Here is a 17,334-nt window from a genome sequence, read left to right as displayed (position 1 = left end):
GAACCACCTAGTGACGACGATTGTGTTTGTTGGGTGATTGGATTCGTTGCATAATTGGCAGAAGAGGTACTACGAGGGATTGAAGATACGATTGTGTTTATTACTTGACCCGTAAAGCAAAAACCCTCCTTTTTTCTTTTTTTTTTGTGTGTTTGTTTTGCAAAACCTTAAAACGATTTTGATATTTGTGAGCCTATGCTCTGATACCAATTGTAAAACCATATACATGCTCACAACATATGCACACACTATGCCAAAAAGGCCTTCAGACGACACGCATCAGACGACATAAGTTTTGTTTTATGTCGTCTGAGTTTTTCAGACGACATAATTTTCTTTTCTGTCGTCTGAATATGCCAAAAACCATACTGGTTTAATTTGGAAAAATGGTGAGCATTCAGACAACACATTTGTGTAGTTGTAGAAGGTGGTGATTTCCTATCTCAAATTTGGATAAATGGTGAGCATTCAGACAACACTTATATGTTGTTTGAAAAGATGGGAAAAAACCCTAGCAGAAATTTTAGATTTCCCTCCAACAAGTTGAGTCTTTTCCCTCTTAAGCGCCCAAACCTTATAGTTGACTAATCAATGGGGTGATATTCAGACAACGTATAAGTGTTGTCTGAATAAGGTGAGTTTGACTTTTTTGGTTTTAGGTCTCTTTTGGCATAACATAAACCCTTCGTGTTTTTTCATTCCCACAAACTCTGTCTAAAACTCTTTCTCCTTCAGCAAAACCCCGTCTTCCTCTCCATCTCTCTCATTTCCTTCCCCAAACCCCGCAACCTCCCCAACAGCCACCACAATCACTCTCAATCAAAAACCAACATGCCCCAAACTCCGCCTCAACCCTCCGTTCAGATCCAATCCCCAGAAGGCTGCTCTCCCAAAAACAATGGTTTTTTTTATTTGGGCATTTAGGGTTCTTCTGATTTTGGGGTTTGTCTGGTTTCTTACATTTTTCTCATGAGATTTTTCTTACTGCAGATTGAAATTGATGAAATCTCTCTCGCAAAGGCAATGCTTCGAGGCGTGGCTGGAGGAGGTGCGACCTGGCCTGGACTCGTGGGGCGAAGGGAAGGCAAAGTGTTGAGGAGTGAGGACTCTGTGAGCTACTTATACAACCTGGGCAAAGAGGCCGATAACAACAACATCGCCGTAGGATCCCGGGGAAGTGTCGTCGATAATCTTTATGTCGGCAAATCCCTCAATCGAGACTCCGATATCGTCTTTGATTATCAATAAAAGGTCACCAGGTACTGGAAGTACCTGCAAGGCGATTATTACATTGCGCCTCTCTTCATGGTATGATGGACTTCGATAACCTTCTCGATTTCAAGAACGACGACCCACTCCTCAACCCTCTGCTAAGAAAAGGTGGGTCTTCTCTTCTCTTCGAATTGGTATTTAGGTTTTCTTGCTTTCTCACTTTACTTTCTTGATTCATTTAATTTTTTTGTATGAATTTTGCTCTCTTAGAACTTAAAATTTCATTCCTTCTTTTTTGTTCTCGACCTTTTCAACTCTTGAGTGTATTAGGAAATTGGATGATATTTTGACTGATGTGAACTGGAGAAGGTGAGGTCTTGGTTGCCAAGTGGGAAGGTTAAGCCTGTGCGGTTGAATGATGTGAACTGGGGGATTAGTTGGAAAGATCGGCGAATTCCATTGTAAGTTTTGTGTCACAGTTTAATATTAGACTCTGTTAGTTTTTGAAAGAATGTTTTGTTCCTTTTTGAATTGGGAAAATGATTTTGATAATTCTGTAAATGTTTTTGTGGTTGATATTAGGCATGAAACTTTATCTCTGCTTTCTAATTGAAGAAAGTTTGGTTTTTTATCTGGGTTTTGAGGGTGTAGTGTTCTGGGATTTGATAATGGTTTGTGTTTATGTTTTTCATGATAAAGTTTGAATCTTTTAACTGGGTTTTTGAGTTTAAAATTATGGGTATTTGGGTTTGACATGTGTAGGTTTTGTTATCTGTGATTGCTGAACTGTAAGCATGTGGCAATAATTGTAGTGTTTGTTTACAATATCTCTGATTCGTTTGGTTGGAGTAAGATTCTGACTGGATTTATGTTATGAGATTCATATCAGACTTGATTCAACCTAGTACCAGTGCAAGAGAGTCTGCTCAAGAAGTTGGGAAAAGCATGCGTGGTGGTACTGCAGACTTCGGTGATCCTGTAACTTTCAGATTTGGAGAAGGAAAACTAATGCTGGGGTGGACCAGCAGAGGCCAATAGTTGAAAGTAGCGTGGACAGAAAACAGGAGTTCTATTCATCTAAGAAAAATGATGATTTTGCAGCTTTGGAACAGGTACTGTATTCTATTATTATCTGCTAGTGAATATTTATAATGTCCACTGTTTCCATTTCTTCTCCATTTAAAATATATATACATGTATCTAATTTAGAGCCTAAAAATGTCATCAAGCATTTAAGTAGTTGGTCACTGTGAGCCCTTGTTCAATACACATGTAGCATGAAGAAGGAATGGAATGATTTGCAGTTTGATTTATTGAAATTCCTGTCTGATGGAAATATAGGGTTGATTGTTAAAGTTCATCCCAAGTAATAAGTTATATTGATGACATAGTTGTGAGATATAATTTTTGAGGGGTAGTAAACATGGCTACAGTTAGAATGAAAAGATGTAGATTGTAATGAAGTCTATAACATGGAGATACTAACATATACCGTTGGAGCATGAAGTACCTGTCTTTCAAATGCATCAGGAAGGTACTGGGGGCTATTTGGATCATATGTGCTCCTAGAATACTTCTCAAGGTTACCATTGTTCTGTTAAGAAAACAAAATAGCTTTAGCATAGCAGAGAAGGATAAGTTTACCAAGCCAACACCTATTCACCTGATCCATTTGGCCTTTTTTTAGTGAGATGATTTCATCTTTCTAAATCATTATGTGCTAAGTTTCTTTAGTCACCTAGTTAATTAAGTTTCATTACCATTCTATGTTTGAATTATAGTTTGTGAGCAATTATTCTGTCTTTTTGTGGAAGATCTTAGGTTGGAATACTGGCAAAGAGAAAGCTTTAATTAACACTTTTGCTTTCTGTACATTTAAACTTAATGGTAAATTTGCTCTGCTGAGCTCATTTGGTTGGAATAATTTTTTGATAATGTATGTTCTGCATTTATCGTTTCATGTTATGCAGCACATTGAAGATTTGACACAATAAAAGTTTTCTTTGCAACGAGCACTCGAGGCTTCACGTGCTCTAGCTGAGTCATTGGCTTCTGAAAATTCTTCTTTGACAGAGACTTATAACCAACAGGTTTGGCTGCATAACATGATATTTCAGGGTATTATATTTGTGTATCTGTTTAGTTTGTCTGTGCATTAGTAGCAACATGTAGTATATGACGCATGGATATATAGCGTGATATTATTTTATGTCTGCTTTCTAGTAAAAATATCATTATATGTTTTGTTGGACAATAGTACGAGGGATTGCATATAAGGATGCCATTATTTCAGTTGACAATGTTTCATTGTAAATTTTACTTGTTAAAGAAGGAGCACCAGTTCGATTCTTTTATTTCAGAGTAGCCTTTATCCTCTTAGGCCATAATATTTTCCCATCCTGAATTTGTTTGGACATTTCGTTACTACTTTCAAATTAAGCAAAAATTGGAAATTTTTTCCCACCATCTTGAGCCTATTCAATTTGAGGTAAATACTGACAGGTCATCACTTAATTTTATTTGACACACTATCCTGAATTCCTTGGGCTATTCTGAAAGTGTTTATTTCTAACGATTAGATTTTAATCAGTCTCATGCACACTAGATCCAAATTCCACATTTCTGTGCAATGACAAAAGACTAGTGGAGTGGTGCTACACCTTCTAGTTTTCATGACTTTATTACAGTAATTCTATTATATGTATTTCAAACATAAGCGCACATCCGCATTCCATGCCTATTGTATCATCACTGAGCAGCAAGGCATGTTATTTGTCCTAATCTGGAATATTTTGAATAAAGCTGAGCAACTGATTTTCATGCTTTTCCTCAGGATATATTAGAGGAAAGTTGGTCTCTGGCTCCTCAGGCTCTAATTACTGTTTCCATTCAAACAGTTCATTTAAAAGGAGTGGCTGGAAGTCCTGGAGGCATTGTTCAAGTTGGAGTTTTTACTTGTAACATACCAAGCATATGATCAAATTCTAGATGTCTGATCTTCATTGGCTGCTTTGGCTATAACACCTTTCGGGAGAATCAAAATTGTGTAGTACTTTGAAACTTGTTTCAATCAATTTATACTTAAAAGCTTGTTTCCTTTTGACAATGTTTGCATTGCATCTGAACACCCACACTTTTGACTACTAGGTTCTTGACTGTGAGACACCTTCATGTAGTTGTCTAATATTCAAACTCTAAACCAACTAGGTTGAGATTATCAAAAACACTAACCTCACATTATAATACCATACAATGGCTTCAGGGCTGAAAGTACTGAGCTCTGGCAATTCTATTCTGTGGCAGGTGAAGGAATGCACGTCAGCCTTGCTGCGTTTTGTGAAGAGGTCTAGTTCTGAAAAATAAAAGTTAAAACAATGAAAATATTTTAGTCTTCCCGAGCTGACAATTGTTTCTGTGTAACTAAGTATCATTTGAAATTTTCTTTTCCGTTTCATATGTTGAATATAGGGATAGTGCCAGGAAAGCTCTAAGTTCTGCTACTTGATTATGCCTTAAACAGAAATTCAACTTTATTTTTTCTCTTGTAGGCCTCATTTGAGCGAGCAAAAAAATGGGTGCTAGAACTGAAATCACAAGGTATTGCTCGCACTTTCTTGCTGTCTAAACTCACTCAGTCCTTGGCTGCTTTAAACAATTTTAGGCTACAACTTTAATTTCAGCTTTGTTTAGGTGCTGTACTCTGTATACTAACTTTCTATGCGAGTTTGCGTCTTTCAATATAGCTAATTCTATCTACTTGGATCATTCTCTTATGACAAGGCAATCCAAATATGGTCATGGCACTAGTTGGGAATAAAGCAGATCTAGTAGAGTCAACTCTCGGTCAATATGCACTTGTTGCTTTATTTTAGCATTCTTACTATCGTGTTTGAAAGCTTTTAAATTTTTTATTTTATTCTTTTCTTATAAGGGAACACGTAAAGCCATGAAAGTTGTTTTTTTGAAATATAATCGATGTCAAGATTTTGCTTCTAGTTAGTTTGTTAGTCATGAGGTATCATCTTGTTTCTTGCTATGTTCTTGCTCTAATTGGGCTCGTCGTTTGAAGGTTTTTGTTGTTTTCTTGCAAGCTAATATGTTCTCTAATCTATTCTCTGATTTGCTTCAAAGGGCTGTAAGACATCATTTTGCTCTTTGTGCTGGCTTGCTGTAAGAAAATGGATCCTTATTTACTGGCTATCATTTTCATGGATGCCCACAATAGCAAAGACAAATTTAATCATGCTTTGGTAAGCTTTTTTCTTTTCTTTTCTTTGGTAAGGACACTTGAGTAATGTGGCTTGATGTTTTGCTATTTTGTTTATTATTCTGCTAAACTGCTTTGTCCTTGGTTGCATGATATCTGATCCAGCAAAACAAGGATATAACTTCATTCTATGTGCATATTATCTGCAGGGTTATGCATATATACTCACGCACCCCGGAATACCTTCCGTCTTCGATGACCACTTCTATGATTCGGGTGATTCCATTCATGATTAGATTGTGAAACTGGTACAGTAGTATGGCTAGCTAGTTCTTTTATTAACTTGTGTCTAGTAGAAATTCTTCCTTCTTTAAGCATTTGGACTTGTCTGCATGTCCAGATTAGTAGATATGGGTCATTTTGAATTGATATTCATGATTAGGTTTGTGTACATGAGACAATGGTGGATTAATGGAAATTGTAATGAATGATTTTGGATGTAGATTTTATGGTTTTGTACTTTCATGAATGGGCAATTTTAGTTTCCAGAATGTATGCATACCAATTGTAACGGGGGACAACTAATATGTGTTATCTCAAATTGCAAGCTACAACAAAAGCACACCAAAATGTGTGGTTGCAACTGCACACAAACAACACAAAAATCAATTAGAAGTGTATTGTCTTTTTGGTGTTCGTACAACAGAAAATTGTAGTCTGAATGGAAAAACAACAACAGAAGTTTGATAAAAATGTTGGCTAAAGCGTATAACAACAACAAATAAGTGTGGTTGGATTTAACCAAATATAATATATAAGACTTACAATTTGTGGTCCATTTTATATTCAGACCACAAATATTTGTCATGTTAATAACCTCAGACGACAGAAATATGTCTTGCAAATATACTTCACACAATAGAATTTATATCAGAATGTAGTTGTTTTGTTTCTCATACAACACAAAACTGTTGTGTGATTACGTTTAAAGATACATATCGCAATGGTCCTGAAATGCAAAACTCATCAGACGACAGAAGTGTTCTGTCGTCTGATACCCCCAAGTTCTGTCGTCTAAAAAATCAGACGACAGAAGTGTTCTGTCGTCTGATACCCCCAAGACACGACACCGTACTAGACGACATATTTTGGTTCGTTCAGACGACAGAACAGTTCTGTCGTCTGAAGGCCTTTTTGGCATAGTGACATCAATCATAAAAGGTATTAAGGCTTACCTTCAGCAATCACTGGCATGGATTCCATCTCTGCAGCTGCAAACACGATCACTAATGTGGTCTTTTGTTACTTACCAACTTGCTTCTCAATGGACAGAACTTATGCAAAACGTCGGTAGTAATCAAGGACCAATTCATCTGTATATATATGAGACTTAAACCTCAAGAAGCTTCCCATTAAAGCATTACTTATCAGTTTAGGTTTCATTGTTAGATTCCTAAAGTATCACAATCTTGTAGCCTTTCTTGTAGACTAAGCAATGGATTACTATCCTTAATAAATTGATACAATGCTTCATTAAGTTACTAGTATTGATTTACAATTTGTATCCATGTTAAACTAGGTTTGACATTTAGCTAATCATCAATTACTTTATGATGATATGTGTTAAGTCCATATTTGATCTAACAAGATTTCCTTAAACATACTAGAGATGCCTTGGATGTCACGAACAAGAGAACGAATTTTCCAAGGAGGGTCACTAATCTTGTTAACACAGTCGATCACCACCTTTGAATCACCCTCCACTAGAATCTTAGTGTGTGAAATATTGTTCCACGCTAAAAATGAAGACCTTGGAACGGAAAAAAGTACAACAATGAGAGAGACAAAAGAACAGGAAAAAGAGGAATTGGACTATCAATAAATATATTATCGTCTGGAAGGTAATACTCGTAACCTCAGAGAACTACAACTTCCCTACATTAATAGTTCTTCTCCTTTGTTACTCTGTTTAAATAATGCAGAAAATTAAATCTAGCTCAGTATTATAAAAGAATATAGGGGAACTCTTCAATTTGTAGGATGTTTAATTTGCTTGGAAAACACTGATGTTGACGGCTAATAATCCAACAGTATTCCGGCTCTTGAGCTGATCATGCTGTTTCTTCCCCCGAAGAAGTAAGTACTCAATGTAAAGGAAATTTTTGCGGTCTACTTGCTTAGCATTGCTGCGGAACTCATCTGATATAAATGATTCAATTTTGTGTCGGTCTTCTGGAGATTTTGAACGAGCTGCCCGTAAGAACCCTCTATATAGACCAAGTACTTGTTTTTGCATCCCAGAAAGCCTCGACCCACTGGAGGCTCCCATCGCATCTTCTTCTTATGTTTGGCACCAGATTTGTAATGAGAATCACTTCAAAAAGTTATGGCAATCTCTTTACTCTGTTTTTTCTGCTAAAAAGGAGCACAAAATGGTAGTTTTTAAAGTTCCAAGCAATTCAACTAAACTACTAAATAGAAGAGAGTTCACAAAGTGCAGCAACTAATTTTCTAGCACTGATGTTGGATTGGACCAACATAACTCATCTTCTACATAACAATACATTTTTGATATAAACAGCAAGACATCCAAATAATGACTTAAACAGAAACTATATAACCAGAGCAGGATTGAGCATAGTCTTCAGACATTTCACGATTCATTCCAACTCACTTGCTAACAATGAACCTACACAGGATACTTCATCCCAAATCCAATATGTCAACATGCACAAACAAAAGTCAAGACCCTTTTATACTATGTATAGATGCCATTAAAGAAACAAATGTTAGATCAAATATGGACTTAACACATATCATCATAAAGTAATTGATGATTAGCTAAATCTCAAACCTAGTTTAACATGGATACAAACTGTAAATCAATACTAGTAACTTAATGAAGCAGTGTATCAATTCATTAAGGATAGTAATCCTTTACTTAATCTACAAGAAAGGCTACAAGATTGTGATACATTAAGAATCTAACTAGGAAACTTAATCTGATAAGGAATGCTTTAATGGGAAGCTTCTTGAGGGTTAAGTTACCTATGTAAATAAGATGAATTGGTCCCTATTTACTACCACGTTTTGCATATTGTTCTGTTCATTGAAAAGCAAGTTGGTAAGTAACAGAAGGCCATATTCAGTGTTTGAGTTTGCAGTTGCAGAAGATGGAATCCATGCCAGTAATTGCTGAAGGTAAGTCTTGATTCTTATATGCATATGATTGTGAGCATGTATATGGTTTTTACAATTGGTATCAGAGCATAGGCTCACAAATATGAATCTAGTTTTTGCTTGGCATCAAAATCGTTTTAGGGTTTTGCAAAACAAACACACCCACACACAAAAAAAAAAAAAAGGTTTTTTGCTTTACGGATCAAGTAACTAGTCATGTACCTGATCAAAGTAAGTTACTTAATCAAGGCCCAGTCACAGCAAGCAGAGCATCCAAGCCCAGACCCGACCAAAACATGAAGAACAAGTGACCGTTGTATCACAACGGTTAGTTTTGATCAAGACGAAGGTCTAGGATTGGATTTGGAAACGCGCGAGATTTTTTCATCTCGGGAGGGGATTCAAAACCCTAATTGCTGTGAATCAAGAAGCCTATAAAGTCGATTGCTGCATCTGGATATCAAGTTCATGCTTCCGCTGTGATTTTTAGCAGCAAATTGGGGAAAAAGCAAAATCAGGTTTTTTTGAGAAGTTGTTTTCGATTAATAGCATGATAATTGAGTTTTTGATTGTGCTCAAGAACCCTAGTTGCATTCCTGGCATGCGTTAGGCTAGAGTAGATGGTGACCGGATGAAATTTACAATTTCTTGATTGTTATGTGGTTTCTTGGAATCGAATCAATTTTGGTTATGCTTGAATATGCATGTTGAATTGATTGATGATATGGTATTGTATCTGTGATTGTGTAAAATTGTATGAAGAAGAAAAATCTCCCAGAAATTGTTTGCACATTGTTAAAGTTGACAGATACAAGAGCTTAATTTTCTTACAAGGATGAATCTGGATAGATTATAAACTAAAAGAGCTCATATGTTTTGTGGTTTTTTGTTGGCATAAGTGATTATGATGCACAAAGCATTCTTCATTGATGTTGGCAGAAAACACTGATCAGGTAACTGACCAAGTAACTGGTCAGGTAACTGATCAAGTACCTGATCGAGTAACAAAACTGAAATTGTGTTTTGTGTTTTAAAACTATGCTTCAATTTTATCTTCCAAAGAAGTGGTCAAGTATGGTTTTAGAATACAAAACAGCAGTATGCATGCTTGATGAAAATAAATATGGATACTTAGAAATTTTTCTTCTGTCTAAAGATGTGGATAAATTTCTTTGGATAACTTGTTTTCATTGAACATGACATATTGATAAAGAACTCCAGGATGTTATGCTTCTGCTCAAAAGTGTTGCTTAACATTATTTTTGGTTATGGACTTACATGAATGCAAGTATGGATTGTTTAGGTTTTCTGTATGTTCTTGTTTTGGTTGCTTAAAGCTAAATAAAACACAGAAAACTTAAAGTTATTTTCTTTACAAATTGAGAACTCACTCTAATTTTGTTTTGCTCCTTAGGTAACTCTTACATGAACTTGAACAGTGTCTTGATGCTAACTGGAACCAACTATAGAGTTTGGCTAGATTCTGTAGAGAACTATATGGGAATGCATGAGAATATAGACAATTGTTTTACTGAGGATAAGCCTGAAGAGTTGAATGAAAAGAGCACCAAGAAAGAAACTGACCTTTACAAGATGTGGCATAGATCCAATAGAATGGCTAAGAACCTCATTCGTACCTCTATGTCCAAGACTATCAGGGGAAGTATAGAAGAGCCTGAGCTAGCATCAGATTTTCTGGAACTCATAGGTGCTAAGTTTAAAGAAAGTGAAAAAGCAGAAGCAGCTAGGCTAACCAAGGAGTTTCATGATTTGAAGTATATGGGTTTAGGGGGAGTTAGTGAGCATATTATGAAGATGATCAATATAAATGGCAGACTCAGGGAACTCTTGATGGGGGTTAGGGATGAGCAGGTAGTGCATTATACACTACATTCCTTGCCTAACAGTTTTAGTCATCTTAGGACCAGTTTCAACTCTCAAAAGGGAAACTGGACTCTAGATGAACTTATATCCATCTGTGTGGATGAGGAATCTGGGATCAAGGAAGAAAAGGAACTTGCTACAACCATTAACCTCATTGAGAAGCCTGAAAGGAAAAAGCCCCAGAATAAGCTCAAGCCTACCAAAGCTATAACTAAGAGTTCAACAGCTGCAGTGGCCAAGGAAAACAGGTCATTCAGGTTCAAGTGCTACTTTTGCAAAAGAGTACGACACATGAAAAAGGACTGCACTGGCTATAAGAACTGGTTAGCCAAAAAGGGTAAGATTTTTTCTAATACAGTTTTTTCCCTTAGAAATTAATCTTATAAATGTTGAACCACAGTCTTGGTGGATAGATTCAAGCTCACCTATTCATATTACTAATTCCTTGCAGGGATTCATAAGGAGGAGAATCCCAAAAAGTGATGAAGCGAACCTGTGTGTGGGCAATGGCATGAGAGTGGCAGTCAAGGCTATTGGAACCGAGTTGTAGACTTGTTATGGATAGTAATGGAATTCTTATTTCTAAAAATTTTGTTCAAATTGGTTCTGGTGTTATTATGAATGATTATTTACAGTTAAATTGTTCAATGGCTCAACAAGAAATTTTACTTGTTGAAAATAACACAAACAGTACTAGCACTTTAACATGTATTAAAAGAACCAAACTAAATGAAAAGTCTGCATTTTTATGGCATAGAAGACTCGGCCATGTTTCAAAAGAGAGACTAAAAATTTTAGTGAAAAACAACATCCTAAATGAACTTGATTTTTCTGATCTAACAGACTGTGTTGAATGCTTTAGGGGAAAAATAACTAATACTAGGAAGAAGACTGCATATAGAAGCCAAAATTTATTAGAACTCATACACACAGATATATGTGGACCATTTAGGCATCAAACTATCTGTGGAAATAATGTGTATTTTATCACATTCATTAATGACTTTTCTAGATACAGTTATATTTATCTACTTTCAGAAAAAGCACAAGCATTAAAAGCCTTTCAAATCTTTAAGTCTGAGGTAGAAAATCAACTAGAAAAGAAAATCAAAACAGTGAGGTCAGATATAGGGGGAGAGTTCTATGGAAAGTACACTGAATCCGGCCAACAAAAGGGTCCATTTGCCTTGTTTTTGCAAGACAATGGAATTAAAGCTCAATACACAACACCCTATAATCCACAACAGAATGGTGTTGCAGAGAGAAAGAATAGGACTCTTTTGAACATGGTTAGATGCATGATGTGTACGACTGGTTTACCTAAATTTTTATGGGGTGAGGCTTTAAAAACTGCAAATTATATTTGCAACAAGACGCCTAGCAAAGCCATAGAAAATACTGCTTTTGAGCTTTGGTGTGGCAGGAAACCTAGTCTTCATCACTGCCATGTTTGGGGATGTCATGCAGATGCTAGGATTTATAATCCAAGCTTGAATAAACTTGATCCCAAAACTGTTAGTTGCTATTTTATAAGTTATCCAGATAAATCTAAAGGTTATAAATTATATTCTGCTCATCATTCACCTAGAATTTTTGAAACACATCAAGTAAAGTTTCTAAGTGAAAAAGTTCACAATACAAATTTTGAGGATTTAACCTCAGATTTTGAGGAAATTGTGTCAGATGAGAATATAAGTGTAGCATTGCCTTTAGAACAGGAAGTAACTGACCAAGTAACTGTACCTGGTCGAATAACTGGCCAAGTAACTGACCATGTCACTGGCCAAGTAACTGTACCTGGTCGAGTAACTGGTCAAGTAACTGACCATGTCACTGACTAAGTAACTGTACCTGGTCAAGTAACTGAATAAGTAACTATACCTGGTCAAGTAACTGATCAAGTACCTGAACAAATCCCTGATGAAGAACCTCAAAATGCTCCAATAGCTCAGCCAAGAAGATCACAGAGAGCAAGAAAACCAACTTATGGGGGGGAAGAGAGTGACTACATTATTTATCTGCAAGAAGCAGAAATTGAAATGGACTATGCAGAGGACAATGATCCAACTACATTTAATCAGGCCATTGGGAGTAGTGAATCACATCAGTGGCAGCTAGCAATGGAAGCCGAAATTGATTCCATGAGCCAAAATGAAGTTTGGGAATTAGTTGAACCTGACCCCAAACAGAAGCCTATAGGTTGTAAATGGGTTTTCAAAACCAAAAGAGATGCAAATGGCAATATAGAGAGACATAAAGCAAGGTTAGTTGCCAAGGGTTTTACATAGAAGGAGGGCATTGACTTTACTGAGACTTTTTCTCCAGTTTCTACAAAAGACTCGTTTAGGATAATCATGGCTTTAGTGGCTCATTTTGATATGGAGCTGCACCAGATGGATGTTAAAACAGCTTTCTTGAATGGTGAACTAGATGAAGTGATTTATATGAGGCAGCCAGAAGGGTTTATACAAGCTGGAAGTGAAAACTTAGTGTGTAAGTTATGAAAATCAATTTATGGCCATAAACAAGCTTATAGACAGTGGTACAAGAAATTTGATTCTGTGATTTCTACTTTTGGATTTACAGAAAACCTTGTTGATGAGTGTGTTTATTTGAAGACAGTTGGGAACAATTTTATTTTTCTGGTACTCTATGTGGATGATATACTTTTTGCTAGCAGTAACATTAAATTGCTTAAAGATACCAAGAGTTTTCTGTCAAGGAATTTTGACATGAAAGACTTAGGAGAAGCATCCTATGTACTAGGTATTGAGATTAAAAGAGATAGGGCACAGAGACTATTTGGTTTGTCTCAATAGAATTATGTTACCAAAATTCTAAAGAGATTTGGTATGGAGAAGTGTGCAGCTGGAGAAGTCCTCATGTCCAAAGGAGATAAGCTAACTAAGAAGCAAAGTCCCAAAAGTGATGTTGAGAAAGAAAATATGGAATCAAAGCCTTATGCCAGACTTATAGGAAGTCTCATGTATGCACAAGTCTGCACTAGGCCAGAATTGTCTTTTGCAGTAGGGATTTTATCAAGGTTTCAATCTAATCCAGGCCATGAGCATTGGGTAGCTAGGAAGAAAGTGTTGAGGTACCTGCAGAGAACCAAGGGTTATATGCTAGTGTATAGGCAAGTGGAGGATCTGAAACTCATTGGATTCTCAGACTCGGATTTTGCAGGGAATTATCCAGACTCCAAGAAGTCGACTTGTGGATATGTGTTCATGCTTGCAGGAGGTGCTATTGCTTGGAAAACCATGAAGCAAACTCTTGTTTCAACTTCTACTATACAAGCCGAATTTGTTGCAGTATATGAAACTGTGTGTGAAGGACTTTGGATTAGGAATTTTCTCATGCAAACCAAAGTATTGAGTCACATTGTGGCTGGCACACTTGTGATTTATTGTGACAATGAGGCTGCAGTTTTCTTTAGCAAGAACAGTAAAAGGTCAAATAATTCCAAGCATATTGATCTAAAGTATTACAATGTTAGAGAAAGAGTAAAGCATGGTGAAATAGCTGTTTTGAGTATTGACACAAATTCACAGCTAGCAGATCCTTTCACCAAGGCATTGTCAGTGGTTGCATTCCAAAAGCATACAGCAAGTATTGGAATTTTAGCTAATTTAGATGCTTAGGTTCAGTAGAGAGTTAGTCCAGTTGGAGCATTTAAAATTCTAAGGCTTTTTGTGTTCTTGTGTTTTAGTTGTGATCTTTTATTTTTTGTTTATCACAACTTATTTGTAATGATAGTTTTTATTATCAATAAAATTTTGAGGTATTTCCAGTTATGATTTTGCTGCAACTTTATTGTTTTATTTTGGAAATTATCATCTTGTTTTGAATGTCATACTTGCTATCAGATGGCTTAAATCATGTACAACATGATGTTGAGGTTCAAGCAATGTTTTAGCCATCAGTGTTCAGAAAAATTGCTTGAGTTTCTGGTTTTAGAAACATACAGTAGGACCTAATATATGTTTACTTGTTGATACACATTAACATATATTGTATCACTTCTGGTTTGACATATGTGAATTGCAGGAGCTTGTGTTTGTGGTTTTGAAACTCTGCATTTTTGTTAAAATGTATACTGTTTCTTGCTCTGCATAAGTAACTGTGATCTGACCATGTTGGAATGGATTTTCGATTTGAGTTTGTCATCTGGCGCGCACTTCAGTAAGTTAAGTAGGTTTTGATGTTCTCTGGTGGAAATCATAGAGTATGATATGTGTGAGTCCAAGGGAGAGATTGTTAGATCAAATATGGACTTAACACATATCATCATAAAGTAATTGATGATTAGCTAAATGTCAAACCTAGTTTAACATGGATACAAACTTTAAATCAATACTAGTAACTTAATGAAGCAGTGTATCAATTCATTAAGGATAGTAATCCATTGCTTAGTCTACAAGAAAGGCTACAAGATTGTGATACATTAAGAATCTAACTAGGAAACCTAATCTGATAAGGAATGCTTTAATGGGAAGCTTCTTGAGGGTTAAGTCACCTATATAAATAAGATGAATTGGTCCCTAATTACTACCACGTTTTGCATATTGTTCTGTCCATTGAGAAGCAAGTTGGTAAGTAACAGAAGGTCATATTCAGTGTTTGAGTTTGCAGCTGCAGAAGATGGAATCCATGCTAGTAATTGCTGAAGGTAAGTCTTGATTCTTGTATGCATATGATTGTGAGCATGTATATGGTCTTTACAACAAATGCTGAGGCGCATCTAAATGGTAATCGAGTTATTAAGAAAATTTAAATCATGAATCGATCAATGATACAATTCATAGAGACATTCCTCATTTAATCATTACAGAAAATGTAGCTGTTTGTGATTCCAATTTCCAAATCTAAATTGGTATGCACATCCATAATGAGGAGAGTGAAGGGGGTCATATAAAACACTACAGAAATCAAATGTGATTACACTCGAGCAAACAACCCAAGAACACACAAAACTGACCATTTCAATCATGAATACAACACTAATTCAGTTCCAACGAGAAGTATTTGATGCTTCTATGCCATAATCTAAGCCAGGTTGGTTGCTGGGATTGTGAAACTGGACTAAAAGTCTACAACCTCAACGTTTCCACAAATAAGAGATAAATAAAATTCAGAATCAAAACCAGATACAAAAAAAGAAAAGAAATTTGGACATGTGATTAGCAAAACCGAATGAAAAAGCATATACCTGGAGAAGTAGCTCACCCAAAACACAGAGAGGAGGAGGGTCGCAGTTTCTGAACTTACTGGTCAGCCACGTGTTCTGGTTCATGCGGTCCTCTCCTCTTATTGGGCCACATAAGAGTTAGTGAAATGACGATATTAGTCCCCAAGTCCTAACCTTTTAGGTCAACCGAGACCCCAGTGTGTTATAGTGTTGGATCTTGTAGAGCAAGCAAGGCAGTGTAACAGAGAGACATAGAAGAAGAAGGGTTGCCGGAGTTGAACTCAATTCAATCTTCTTCGAAAATGGTGAAGCCATCGTCATCGTCGTCCTCTACGAGTCAGGACGCTTTGCCCTTTTCAATTCTCTGAGATCGGCTTACACGGCCTCACCTGCCACTCTCAATGTCTTCTTCTTCTTTCTCTTTTTCTTTTCTATTAAAATTCTCAAACATCTTAACCAACTTTCTCATATTGGTTTTGTTTTGTGTTGAATCCTCAGATCATTGATCTCGATGTTGGTTTCGCTGTATTAACTGCCATCATCCAGGTAATGTTTCATCAGTTCTGTTTTCATGTTTTCAATTAGGTGATTGTTACATTGTGAAATCGGGAATGCCCATTTTGATTGGATCTTAAGTAAATGGAAAAACATTTTAATTGATGTGAAATCAGTCAAGTTTTCTGCTTGAGTTGTCTTCTGCATGACCAAGTTTTGGTTTTTCTGAGGGCTTCTGGGTATGTGCATTAAGAAACTTTTGAGACCCAGTTTGAATTGTATGAGAATCATGATTTCTGGTAGCGACTCTGATTTTTGTTCTTATAATTAATGAATAGTGTAAGTAATACAGAATTCTAACATCACAAGAATTTCTCAATTTTCTTGAATTACAGTCTTATGTTGCTCATCTTGGTCAGAGTTTATCAGATGTGTTTCCTGTTTGATCTTTTGATCATCAATGTGTTCATCTTAGTTATGGCTTGCTGCGATTGTTAATTAACAATCAAGTTATTTGTATTGTTGGGATCTAAATTATTTCTTCATTCCTCCATATAGTTTCATTTTTGTTGGATCGGATCGGACCGGGTTGAATTTTGTTATTACTAAACGGATTTAGATTTAAGTCAATCCGCTATAAACCCAGTCCGTCTTATAGGTCTACTATGTGGTGGCTTCGTTAAACCTTTCCTAGATACACCACTTGGTTCATTTGGTGAACACCACCAAATGTGAGAGACTAAAGAGTGTGCCACTAGTGAACACGGAGGGCGCGGATTGGATGTGGAAGGCGTTTTTGCCAAAGGGGTCGGTTCGGGACTATCCTGTGGCGAATGTGTTTCGGCCAGACGTGGTGGATATTTCGGGGGTGGATTTTCTGGCGACAATTGTGTATGTTAGGGGATTCGATCCGTGGCAAGATTGGCAGTTGAGGTATTGCAAGGGATTGAAGAAGCGCGGGAAACAAGCGGAGGTAGTGGTGTTTCCAAATGTCATTCACATTTTCTATGCTTATCCGAGTTGGAAGACTCTTTAGCGTTTATTCAGAAGTCAGAAATTTCGTATAAGACAGTTAGTTAATGCAACTAATATAGAACATTAATCGACTCATCAATTATATTGTTGGTTTTTATTATTATTATTTTTTTTTTTTTTTTTTTTTTTT

The 17,334-nt window shown here is 36.3% G+C and overlaps 1 protein-coding gene and 3 long non-coding RNA genes across 6 annotated transcripts; 3 read left to right on the top strand and 1 right to left on the bottom strand.

Annotated features, from left to right (window-relative positions):
* The first annotated feature begins 741 nt into the window (after positions 1-741).
* Positions 742-4,183, top strand: LOC112168783. 3 transcript variants are annotated; one of them, XR_002924414.2, is made up of 6 exons: positions 742-901; positions 991-1,380; positions 1,543-1,673; positions 2,102-2,324; positions 3,183-3,302; positions 4,046-4,178. It is a non-coding gene; the product is annotated as an uncharacterized LOC112168783 (long non-coding RNA). The 3 variants fall into 3 exon arrangements; XR_005802208.1 differs by having other exon boundaries at positions 991-1,673; positions 4,046-4,183; XR_005802209.1 differs by lacking the exons at positions 2,102-2,324; positions 3,183-3,302; positions 4,046-4,178 and adding an exon at positions 2,025-2,051 and having other exon boundaries at positions 991-1,673.
* Positions 4,184-4,313: 130 nt separating this feature from the next.
* On the top strand, positions 4,314-5,783 carry LOC121050163. Its single transcript, XR_005802210.1, has 4 exons — positions 4,314-4,556; positions 4,761-4,809; positions 5,344-5,462; positions 5,629-5,783. It is a non-coding gene; the product is annotated as an uncharacterized LOC121050163 (long non-coding RNA).
* A 1,680-nt stretch (positions 5,784-7,463) lies between these two features.
* Positions 7,464-7,748, bottom strand: LOC112170706 (succinate dehydrogenase assembly factor 1, mitochondrial). Its single transcript, XM_024308027.2, has one exon. It carries the CDS (start codon positions 7,746-7,748, stop codon positions 7,464-7,466), a length of 285 nt encoding a protein of 94 aa, XP_024163795.1.
* An 8,173-nt stretch (positions 7,749-15,921) lies between these two features.
* Positions 15,922-17,259, top strand: LOC112169429. The gene is made up of 3 exons (XR_002924669.2): positions 15,922-16,077; positions 16,173-16,220; positions 16,828-17,259. It is a non-coding gene; the product is annotated as an uncharacterized LOC112169429 (long non-coding RNA).
* Positions 17,260-17,334: the final 75 nt, after the last annotated feature.

This window comes from Rosa chinensis, chromosome 6 (assembly GCF_002994745.2).
Source record: "Rosa chinensis cultivar Old Blush chromosome 6, RchiOBHm-V2, whole genome shotgun sequence".
NCBI lineage: Eukaryota > Viridiplantae > Streptophyta > Magnoliopsida > Rosales > Rosaceae > Rosa > Rosa chinensis.
The sequence above is the reverse complement of the archived record's forward strand: the minus strand, read 5'-3'. Positions and strand labels throughout refer to the sequence as shown.